This window comes from Bos indicus, chromosome 3 (assembly GCF_029378745.1).
Source record: "Bos indicus isolate NIAB-ARS_2022 breed Sahiwal x Tharparkar chromosome 3, NIAB-ARS_B.indTharparkar_mat_pri_1.0, whole genome shotgun sequence".
Classification (NCBI taxonomy): domain Eukaryota; kingdom Metazoa; phylum Chordata; class Mammalia; order Artiodactyla; family Bovidae; genus Bos; species Bos indicus.
This window is the reverse complement of record NC_091762.1, coordinates 62,703,086-62,715,319: the sequence shown is the minus strand read 5'-3', so window position 1 is coordinate 62,715,319 and position 12,234 is coordinate 62,703,086. Positions and strand designations below refer to the sequence as shown.

General features: G+C 33.7%; 1 protein-coding gene across 16 annotated transcripts in view; it reads left to right on the top strand.

The window, feature by feature from the left end:
* ADGRL2 (adhesion G protein-coupled receptor L2) overlaps positions 1–11,991 on the top strand; it is a 199,088-nt gene extending 187,097 nt beyond the window's left edge. For 7 of the 16 annotated variants that reach the window (XM_070786237.1, XM_070786239.1, XM_070786240.1 and 4 more), the window contains 5 exons: positions 1,397–1,565; positions 4,176–4,304; positions 4,847–4,943; positions 6,622–6,750; positions 10,067–11,991. In XM_070786237.1, coding sequence (XP_070642338.1) covers positions 1,397–1,565; positions 4,176–4,304; positions 4,847–4,943; positions 6,622–6,750; positions 10,067–10,821 — 1,279 coding nt within the window. In that variant the 3' untranslated portion in view covers positions 10,822–11,991. Of the gene's footprint in view, positions 1–1,396; positions 1,566–4,175; positions 4,305–4,846; positions 4,944–6,621; positions 6,751–6,987; positions 7,070–7,586; positions 8,605–8,642; positions 8,708–9,321; positions 9,375–10,066 lie in introns of those variants that run through there. The other 9 variants (XM_070786246.1, XM_070786248.1, XM_070786247.1 and 6 more) reach the window with 6 other exon arrangements.
* Positions 11,992–12,234: the final 243 nt, after the last annotated feature.

Sequence of the window (12,234 nt, the reverse complement as noted above, 5' to 3'; positions counted from 1 at the left end):
TCTGTTGCTTTCATGATAATTAAATAAATGTTTACTTTAATTCAGGATTGAAAAAATGGAAATATCAATGGAAAAAGTGCTATCTAACGAGAAAAAATCGATAGCTGTTGAAAAAAATTGATAGCATTTTCAGAGTTATTTTTTAAAATATGAGTTAATTTAAAATCTGAGGAGATATTGTTCACGTTGGTTACAATGGGATGTAGAAAATATTTTAAATGTTAAAAATGGCAGATCTTATAGTAAAGGTAATTTTTTTTAAATTAGATGTTTTAGATAGGTTAGTGCCAGCTTCATTGCATGTTGCATGGTAAGAGAGAGAGCTAATCTTTAGCATCTCTCTCTTTTCTTCCTTTTCCTCTTTCTGTCTTCTCATCTACACCAGTAATTACCGTGTTTGTGATGGCTACTATAATACGGACTTACCTGGGTAAGGTAGAATCCTACATTAACAAATTTATGGCATGATTTATATTTTTACAAATCCGTCAATATCATGAATTGCCCTTAATTTCTATAATTATTTTGGAATATCTTATTTGCTAGAGTATTTTAAACTATAATATGCCTTTATTTTTTAATTGCTTGCCTCTGCATTTTGACTTTCTTAATTTTGACTAATTTTATAAAATATATAAATGCTTTCTTATTACTTTCTATTTTAATTCTGTCTAATAATTTTGTTTCTCTTTTCTGCTTATAATGCTTTCTAGCTATGAAGATAATAAGCCATTTATCAAGTAAGATCATTAGTTAGACATGGAATGCACTGACTTTAAATCCTCTCATTCCGTCCTATTTTCTACAGTTCTTTTCTCCTTAAGCTATTCATGATGAAATCTCTCCAAAATTATTTTATTTTGAAGTTGTTCTCATGTTTTTGTCCCATTTCAGCTAGGCTTCTTCATGCTTTAGTTATAAAACCTTAGGTTCACCTAAGATTAGTTTCCTAGAATCTGAAGTTCAGGTGTTAAGTGATTATCTGCCATTTAACCTTTCTGTATGTATCACATTATTCAGTGTCATGAGTGCACCACAGGAATAAAAATATAGGAGTAAACTAATTAAGGACTCCTTAATTTCTTTTACCACAATGCACATAAAAGACAATAAAGTCATGGGGGTTAATTTATACCTTGTATTTTAATATAGTTTTCATACTTATTTATTCTGAATAAGAAAAGGTCATACCTGCTGTTGCTGTTTTCACTGGAGACTGCAGTACTAAATGCTATTGTTCTTTCTTTAATCAATGAAAGGTTAAAGCCAAAATGCTGTTGAATTTGAATATGAATATAGAGAAAGTCAACTGCTACTAATGATATGCTAATATTTAAGTGTGATATGTGTTGTTCTCTCATTGAATCTGTTAATAAAATTCACTTTATTTTTTCAGGTCTTGGGTGCTTGGCGCATTTGCTCTTCTATGTCTTCTTGGCCTAACCTGGTCATTCGGGTTGCTTTTTATTAATGAGGAGACTATTGTGATGGCATATCTCTTCACCATCTTTAATGCTTTCCAGGGAGTGTTCATTTTCATCTTTCACTGTGCTCTCCAAAAGAAAGTAAGTGACAACACTTGGAGGCTCTGCTTACTTGTTCTTTGATTTGAAAATAATACATTTAATAGAGATTTTAAGTTACCACTGGCATATTATTAATAGCATCATATTTTACTCATAAATTACTTGTAATGCAAGTCAGGAGGTTCAGGCTTCACATGTAAGATATGTTAACACCAGTCATCTCTTGAATCTCAATTTGGCAATATTATAAACTAGATACTTGTAAGATTTTTTCTTCAAAGTCTACGAAAGTGCTTTGTGCAGAGGGTATACAAGATAAAAAAAACATTTAAATAATCTTGTTCTTTCTCAATATAAGGAATGCAGTAGTTCAAAACAAAAATTGAGTATAAGGTTAAGTGGTATAAATTTTAAAAGCATAAGATATATAAATATGAATATTAATGTTGCATTTTGAGTAATTTTGAAAGAATTTAAAACCCAATAATTTCATATTTCACATCTTATTATTTTTTCCTGATTTAATGTTAAGTGGAGTCCTCAAAAATGATTCAAAAATTAAAGTTGCAGGTGAAAAATTTTAATCTATTGTAAGATGTAAACCTAAGAGAATAAACTGGCTGCCATTTAAGTTTAAAATTTCCATGCCTTTCACTAGGTATCATCCTTTCCTCGTCTGTATATCTAATGTAGTCTTTTTATTCTGTTATTATTAGTTGGTCACTAAATTGAACAGAGAAATAGAATTGTGAAAGTGAAAACTATTAAGTTTTCAGTCCTGACAAGATGATAGTGTTGTTATTTCCATCAGTTCTGAATAAGCTGTAATTTTGAGATAATGACAGTGGAATGTGCAATACTGACAGATAATATACATTCATAGCAATATAGGCATTAGGCAAAACCAACACCAGAGGGTATTATTTTGATAAAATACCATTGTGATTGCCATTGTCTTGGTTACATAGCATTTCAGAGCAGTTAATAGCCATTAAATGTACAAAACTTTTTTTGATGTATCATGTCTTATTTAATAACACTGAACTTTAACTTGCTAAACGTTATATAGGTATGACCTTGTAATTACTTTGGCTTTTATATATTTTCTACATAGATGAGCAGGTTATATACATGCAGATGATCACATATTCATAACTTCTGTCAGATGTTTCTGATAAAGCATAAACTTAGAAGAAAAAGAATGACATTGTCATTATTTCCTCATAGGGTTTGGGTATTAATTTTGCAGAGATTTTGCTGTGCTTGTTAATTAACAATTATCTCTTTAAGTTATTGTGTTACACTTCATTTGAACAAGTTCTACTTAGTCTTGGATACGTTGTATTGGATATTGCCATGATGAGTTGTTAGAACATAATATAAGATGATTTAGGTAAAATACGGTTCTAACTGCTTGAGTGAATATATTTAGACAAAGGAAATACTTTGTCTAAAAGTTTAACCACATTGTTATTTGTTCTAATAGCTATAATTAAATAAAGCTAAGAGAGTGAAAATGCAAGTGCACTTAGATCTAAAAGGTCATTAGTGACTTTAATTCTCTAATTTCCCAAGTAATAAGTGTCAAGAGTTTTGGTCTTTGCAATGATAGTGCTCACAGAACTATGATCTGCAGGGAGGGGGTGTGGAGGGTTGTCAGGGGGCTTTGAGTGTTTTTTGAAACCTACCAGAAAAAAATAATTTCATGTGCAGCCTTTCATCCTTCCTTCTTATAATTTCAAAGTCTGGCTCTTAGCTACATGAAGCATATTTGTATGCCAAAATATAGCTGCACAGAATCCAGAAATATCCCCCACTCCTCCCAATTCTTGACCACCTAAGTGGAGCCCTATTATTTAGTATTGCTTGGACTCCACTTTTTAAAGTGTAATCTTTCATTTAGGCCTAAGAACTTTTCTATCTATTCATATATCCAAGCTTCAGGGGAAAAGGGAAATTACGTGGGTAACTCATTAATGTGAATGGAAATTGCATAAATAGTTCCCTTATGTGCTAATGAAGTGAATAAGCATCTTAGACTCTCTACACTAAGTGTTATAACAGCTAGACATATTCAGAAAATGAGGAAAACATTCCATCCTAATTAATGGCATATGTATCAAAGGACATTATTTCCCCTTTATTCTTATGCCAATGTAGTCTTTCATTATAAAGAAGTTACCCACAACGCTGTGCAATCCAGTTAAAGTTTATGTATTGACCTACCTAAGAGGACATAAAGCATATGAAACTTAAATGACTGAATTACGAGTGGTTAAATGTAATTAAGCAAGGAAAATACTAAATTTTTATCCTATTTTCTTGACATGAGATAGAAAATTGGTTTGACTAAGGCTATTGCTAGAATAAGGCTTTTAAAATATTGCCATTGTATTAATTAATAACATTTGCACTATGATAATAGGGTAGAAAGCATATTTCTACATATTATATCACACTTTAAAATCCTATTGGACTGTCTAGTGGACAGAGGTGTTTTTCCGATTACCAATTCAGTTGAATTTGATTTTGTAATCTCCACGGAAAAGGGTTAGTGGAACTTTTCATCTCCTCTGCTCATTTAATTAGAGAGCAAGAGGAGCAAGTATGTTTATATTAATCCCTTGGTCTCACGGTTATTCCATGCAGGTACGAAAAGAATATGGCAAGTGCTTCAGACATTCATACTGCTGCGGCGGCCTCCCGACTGAGAGTCCCCACAGCTCAGTGAAGGCATCCACTACCAGAACCAGTGCTCGCTATTCCTCTGGCACACAGGTAACAAAGACTTTGACAGCATCTTTAATTAACCTTTATAGAATGCCTTCTGAGACATGTTCTGTTCAGATGCACTAATTGTCTTCTCAGTATAATATCTAGGTAGCAAATACTTGCCCTCTTAGTTTTTTGGTTTTAATATCTTCTTAAGTATTTCTGCAAGATGTTTCTTTAGGTATAAACATCCTTTTTCGAGAGGTATACTTCTTTAAGAAGTACATCACAATAGTTTGATATCCTAAGCTCACATAATACAGGACTCAGGGAGCATTCAATAAACATTTGTTAGTCAACCATCATCTCCACTTTAAACAAAGACAATAATTGAAAATTTCTTTAAGATTAGAAAATTAAATACTCCTTAATAAAGAAACACAGCAATATAGACTTCCTTAGTTTAAGAACAGAATCAATACACATTTTTTTTTAAGTCAAAAGATAATCCTGCACAGATTGTTTAAGGTAAATCTTTGTGTTTCTTTAATGTAAGGTAAGCTTGGGAAAGCTAACATAACATGTGTCTTGCTATTTTATGTTAATAGAGTCGTATAAGAAGGATGTGGAATGACACTGTGAGAAAACAATCTGAATCTTCTTTTATCTCAGGTGACATCAATAGCACTTCAACACTTAATCAAGGTCAGTTACTAGGAAAATTTGAGTTTACTATATAAATTTTGTGCCTTTTGCCAATTTACAATAATTCTAGAGGAAACACTGACTTTTTCTCTCAAATGAGTTTATATCATAAGCTCTTTCTTAAACCTGCTGAGTCATCTTTTATCCTTTATTAAAGTACATATAAATTCTTTTTATTCAGTAATGTAATGCAAAAAGTATAATTTCAAACTCCACGTTAATAGAATAAGGCTGGAAAATGTAATTTCTGAGAGCATACTTTGCCACAGATTAAAATATGTTCCTAGGGATACAAATTATTCCTTTCTAAATGTACATTTATGAAAATTTTCTTCTTAAAAAATTAATATAATTAGAATAACTACTGCTCACATTAAACAGTGCCAGTTTTGTAGTAAAAAATCTTATTTGTAAAATTCTTCTGTTTTTGTTTCTTTCAAAAAGTAAATGTTAAAAACATAGTAACTCTTCATAAATAATAAAAATACATGAGCACTTATGAAGTAATTTTTACATTTGAATTGTTATTTTTAATGTGTCTACAATTATAGCCTTATCACATAATCAGTATAATTCTAACTTAAATTAATATGGCAAATAAAATAACTGAGCAAGATAAGGACACAAGTGCATCTACAGACACATATTCCTGAGTACAAGCTTAGTAAATTTTAATGTATTATGAAAAAAATTTTATATGTTCTTAGAGGTAACTTATCAAGTAATTTCAGTTTTGATGTATTATTATAATTTAATATATTTTATCACAATGAAATATTAAAGACATTTTTCATTGTTGGCATTGTTCTGATGAGATTCTGTTTTAAAATGAAAAAAGCATATGTATGGCATCAAAGCCAACTTGAATTTTAAAATATTTTTAGCTAAATTACATTAGCTATGCAAAACATATGTTTGATAAGTATTGAAAGGTTTGTAATTTGTCAATTAGAATGAGTGAAATGTGTGTTTATTCCATTGCTCTGATGTTTTACCTAATTCTGTTAAGATGAGTATCAAAAAGGAAATGAATTATTCAATGATTCATTTTTGAAACCTGGCAAATAAGATCATAGAAGGAAAAGTCTTGTTACATAGAATCGGTGAACGGTCTAATAATTCATTATATGCAGTCTCTTTTTTTCCCCTCAGCATGTGTGCTCTTGCATTTACTAAGAGAAGCTTGGTGCAATGCGTCATACTTTTTACGTGTTTGTGAAAGTTGTTTTTCCTCCTGCTTGTGTCAAAGTTGGTATTAACACAGATGTTTTCATGAGGGATAATCCCACACCTGTAAATCCTGAAAGTTTGAGATTCCCTCTTCTGGGCTTCAGTGGTTAGGTTTTTAATATTAAGCAGTAACATCTCGAAACATAATGTTGATCTCTGTGCATTTAATTGCCATTTTTGTTTAACAGTGATTTTGTATAAATTAGTAAATGTCATCCTCAGCAGGTGTTTACTTGGGGGACTTACAAAGCACCTGTGAATTATTGAAATTTAACTTTCCTCTCCCCTTTCTCCTTCAAATTAGTAGTTCAAATACAATCAGAGAATTTCAGCAGATTTTCCTTTGCCAACTTATCCACTACCCTTGATGAATACAAAAAGTACTTTACTGCAACTGTAACACTAAAACAAGAGAACTGATGTATTTTTTTCTGTTTCTTTGCTTTAGGAATGACTGGCAATTACCTACTAACAAACCCTCTTCTTCGACCCCACGGCACTAACAACCCCTATAACACATTGCTCGCTGAAACAGTTGTATGTAATGCCCCTTCAGCTCCTGTGTTTAACTCACCAGGTGTGCTTATACTTACGAATACAACTACCTTTCTTTGCTGCTAAACAGAGCTCTGATCTTTACCCTTTTTCTAGAATACTCAAGTTGCCATATATTTATTATTATATCCTTAATTTCTCAATTAAAAAGAATTATGGTATTGCCCATGCCAGGCTTCTAAAACTGCACTATATTATAGTATAGTAAAAATTCAGTCGTGATAGTATTTACAAATAATTATCCATGTTTTTGACACAGGTGGCATAAATCTTAATATATTATTACAGGACTGACATCACATGGTCCGAGAGCCCATCTTCAAGATTTATATCATTTAGAGGTATCCTATCTATGTAATATACTATTCAGTTGACTCTAAAGCTTGCTGAGAGAGTTTGTTTCTGGCATGACTTAGCTAATAATTTGGATGCCTAGGTATAGAAAACTGCATCCAGCATTATCAATCTAACCAAACTATAGTATAGTGCAGCTTTATGGTAGTTTTTCTTTTTTTCTTAAAAAACTTTGAGAATAAAGTTAATATTAGTTAGTTTCTATCTGTAGTTATTTTGGGGGGAGGAGGAGAGATTGTCACTAACCCATCCTGTATTTTATTATGTTTTCTAGTAGCTTATTTATTTTAAAAATATATTTAATATTAACAGAATTTGCAAGATTTGGGGGAAAGTTATTACATAATTACTATTAGCATAAAATTTTTATTTGTAATTGATATTTGTCACTAAATTAAACACAGAACTTCGTTTCCATTTTTTTCTTGAAATTCTTTTTTAACGTAACTGCAGCTTCTCTTTTCATTCTCTTGTTTTTCTTACTTTCCTTATGCTTTCCTCTAGCAACCTACAGAGAGACAAGTATGGGAGTAAAACTTAACTTTGCCTATCAAATGTAAATTTTTTCAGCATGATTTTTAACCGGCACAATTAAAACATAAGTAGCAGTCATGAAGTAGACTCAGCGGGCAAGTGGTTCACAATTTGCAACTCACATGTTTCCAAATTCAAACAGTACATTTACATGTACTGCCTTTTGTCAGTAATAGAGGTCTGTAGCAAATGCTGTTCATACTTAAGTACATGCAATGCTGAAATAATTTGCTTCTTAAAGCCTGAGGTACTGTCAACCCGAATGCTGAATAATTGACTTATCATTTCTGCATTCCCACAGTAATCTTGCTACAGGCTGTGGAAAGTCTTCCAGTGAATTACCTGAACTTGGGCAGAAAAAGTTGCCTCTTCAAAACCAGCCAAAGATGTGCTTAGATCTGCAGTATATCGTAGAAAACACCTTTTGGATTATCCAGTATATATTCTTATATTTATTAAACAACAATACAAAGAAAGAAAAATGACAAGATCATACCTCTATGGAGGAAACAAATGCTAGTGACCGATCCTGTGTCACTGTAATTTAAAACATCAGATGATTCCTAGTAATAGATCTTCTAAAATTTGTGGCACATATATGAATTTATAAAGCTAGTGAATCATGTCAGCCAGGCTGAAGGAAGCCTTGCAAAGAATTGTCATTACTTCATTTTGTTATATGTGCCACGGAGCATAATACGAACCGAATTGTCAATTTCTCAAATGTAGAAGTTGGATCAGAATTTTTAAAATAGCATGAGTCAACAATATGATCCCTCCTATTTTCTTATTTTCTGCTAATGATAATTAATTGAGCAATTATGAATTATTTATTGGTTGTGACAATGAGTTTTCTAGGATAATCTGCAGCTTCATAAGTGGAGTAAGCACTAAAAAGGGAAATTTCCTATTTTTTCCAAGAATTATTTTTTTTTCCTAAACTCCTCCAAGCCTTGCATACAATGCAGCAGCCTCACAGTGGTCAGTTTCATTTCAATAACATCATTTCATTCTTTTTTTTTTCAGACCTATCTGTAGACAAGTGATTTTTTTCTCTAGGATTTTGAGAATGAATAACCTAACTTTCCATGGTACAGACCATTTAATTTTCTCTTAAACTTTTTTTTTCATCTGCCTGAGAAGCACTGTGATGTCTTAGTTTACATGTTTATGTGTCTAGAAAAATACAAAGAGAGCATGTTATCATATTTTTTTTCCTCCTGAACCTCTTTTCATATCTTCAGCAGATGTATCCAATCTTTCATTCCTTTAGAGATAAAAATATATTAGCCAAGGCTGACACCCTTTTCCCATTCCACAGTTAATACTTATTCTTGGTTTAATTTCTGTGACCCATATTTAAGAAATCTCCTAACATTTCTGCGTTTAACCTCCATGCCCATGGTGTCTGTGGGCCAGTCTCGTACAGTAGACTCTGCTGGTTCATTAGAAGCTGTCACTGTGACTGATGCAGACTGCAGGGCTGCAGGCAAACTTTGACCATTAGAAGCCTGGGGCCATTGCTATTAGAGTATTAGTACCAAAACAGAAGTTCAAAATCATAAGAAATATTCAATGAAAAAGCAAAAGGCTGCTATTGCTGGTAATCTAATTTGTTGAACCCTTGCTCTGACTAAGTTGCTGAGAAGCTCAGAAATTCTTCATCATGTTACAATAAATCATTTTACTTTTTTTTGTATATCAGCTACTCTTAGGCCAGATAGCCTGAGCAGACAGACATGATGTGAGTTGTCCAAAGTGAGTCATTCCACCTGCTGTCTATCGTGTTGTTGGATGGTGCTTGTGGGCCCCTGGTCCAGTCAGTGTGAGAGATGGCTATCTTTGTTTAACACGAAATCTTTGTGTCTGTCCATTTTTTCATTATTTTTTTTTTTACTTCATCTCCAGAAAAAGGAAATGTTAGAATGTTGTTTAAAGAGTTGCTTGCCAGTTTTGTGGGTTTATGTTGTACATTTGCCTTCAGTTTTTGTATGTGACTTATTCCCTTTTAATTTAGTGTTGTTTAGGACAAATTCTGTTAATTTTATTTTTATAAACCATAGTCTCGTACTTTAAAATGTAAATGTCACTAATGAATTGCTTTGCATTAACTATGCAAGGGCATGGAGTGAAGTCTTCTTTGTAAGAGTGTCAGAGATTTGACCAAAAATCAATTGATAAATACCGTCTCCTCAAAATTGATAAATCAACATTCTGTATGCCCTCTTCCCTCCCCAGAAAACAGTATTATTTTTTCACACTTGTTCCTGTTATCTAAGGGGTTGCAACTGTTTACAGTTGGGAACGCGGGAAAGCCTGACACTTCCCAAGTGTTAGCTTTCGAATACAACTTTGTCCTGAACGACATTAAAAAGTTTTGTTCTAAAGAAGTAACGATCCTCTCATCAGGAACAGAGACAGTAATGGGATCCCTCCCTTTTCTGTTTCAGGACATTCACTGAACAATGCCAGGGATACAAGTGCCATGGATACTCTACCGCTAAATGGTAATTTTAACAACAGCTACTCACTGCGCAAGGGGGACTATAATGACAGTGTGCAGGTTGTGGACTGTGGACTAAGTCTGAATGATACTGCTTTTGAGAAGATGATCATTTCAGAATTAGTGCACAACAACCTACGGGGCAGCAGCAAGGCTCACAACCTCGAGCTCACACTACCAGTCAAGCCTGTGATTGGAGGGAGCAGCAGCGAAGATGATGCTATTGTGGCAGATGCTTCATCTCTCATGCATGGTGACAATCCTGGACTGGAGCTCCATCACAAAGAACTCGAGGCCCCGCTCATCCCTCAGAGGACTCACTCCCTTCTGTACCAACCCCAGAAGAAAGCAAAGCCCGAGGGGACTGACAGCTACGTATCCCAGCTGACAGCCGAGGCCGAGGACCATCTCCAGTCCCCCAACAGAGACTCTCTGTACACAAGTATGCCTAACCTTAGGGACTCTCCCTATCAGGAGAGCAGCCCCGACATGGAAGAAGACCTGTCTCCGTCCCGGAGGAGTGAGAATGAGGACATCTACTATAAGAGCATGCCAAACCTTGGAGCTGGCCACCAGCTTCAGATGTGCTACCAGATCAGCAGGGGCAATAGCGATGGTTACATAATCCCCATTAACAAAGAAGGGTGTATTCCAGAAGGAGATGTCAGAGAAGGACAAATGCAGCTGGTGACAAGTCTCTAATAGTGCCACTAAGGAATTCCAGAGGCCACATGCAAGTAATGAATACAGACAGACTCCACTGGCCCTATGCAGCTCCCTCAAAGTCCGCTTGAAGAGATGGCCCTGTTGACCTGTGGTTCTCCAGTGTAAAAAAAAAAAAGATGACTGAACCGTGCAGTTCTGTGAATTTTTATAAAACATAAAAAAACTTTGTATATACACAGAGTATACTAAAATGAATTATTTGTTACAAAGAAAAGAGATGCCAACCAGGTATTTTAAGATTCTGCTGCTGTTTAGAGAAATTGTGAAACAAGCAAAACAGAACTTTCCAGCCATTTTACTGCAGCAGTTTGTGAACTAAATTTGTAAATATGGCTGCACCATTTTTGTAGGCCTGCATTGTATTATATACAAGACGTAGGCTTTAAAATCCTGTGGGACAAATTTACTGTACCTTACTGTTCCTGACAAGACTTGGAAAAGCAGGAGAGATATTCTGCAGCAGTTTGCAGTTGACTGCAAACCTTTTACATTAAGGCAAAGATTGAAAACATGTTTAACCACTAGCAATCAAGCCACAGGCCTTATTTCATATGTTTCCTCAACTGTACAATGAACTCTTCAAAAATGGCTAAAGAAATTATATTTTGTTCTATTGCTAGGGTAAAATAAATACATTTGTGTCCAACTGAAATAGAATTGTCATTAAAAATAATTTTAAAGAGTTTGAAGAAAATATTGTGAAAAGCTCTTGGTTGCACATATGTTATGAAATGTTTTTCCTTACACTTTGTCATGGTAAGTTCTTCCCATTTTCACTTATTTTCCACTGTATACAGTGTTCTGCTTTGACATGTTAGTCCTTATTCTTACATTTAAATTGCTTATTGCCAAAAGAGCGTGTTTTATGGGGGAAAAAACTCTTTGAAGCCAGTTATGCCATGCCTTGCACAAATGTGGTGAAATCTAGAAAAGGTTGTGTGTCACCCCTCTGTTTGTTCTTGAACAGGGGGCAGCGAGGGCACTGGGCACTTCTCACAAACTTTCTAGTGAACAAAAGGTGCCTATTCTTTTTTAAAAAATGAAATAAAACATAAATATTACTCTTCCATATTCCTTCTGCCTATATTTAGTAATTAATTTATTTTATGATAAAGTTCTAATGAAATGTAAATTGTTTCAGCAAAATTCTGCCTTTCTTTTCATCCCTTTGTGTAAACCTGTTAATAATGAGCCCATCACTAATATCCAGTGTAAAGTTTAACACGGTTTGACAGTAAATAAATGTGAATTTTTTCAAGTAGCTAATGTGCCCTTTTATGTATGACATATAATTGGCTTTAATATATGAATACTTTGCCACCCAGCTCACCTTGGGTATACTAGGTCCTTTCACAGTATAACCCACAAATATGCAAAAGAATATACTTC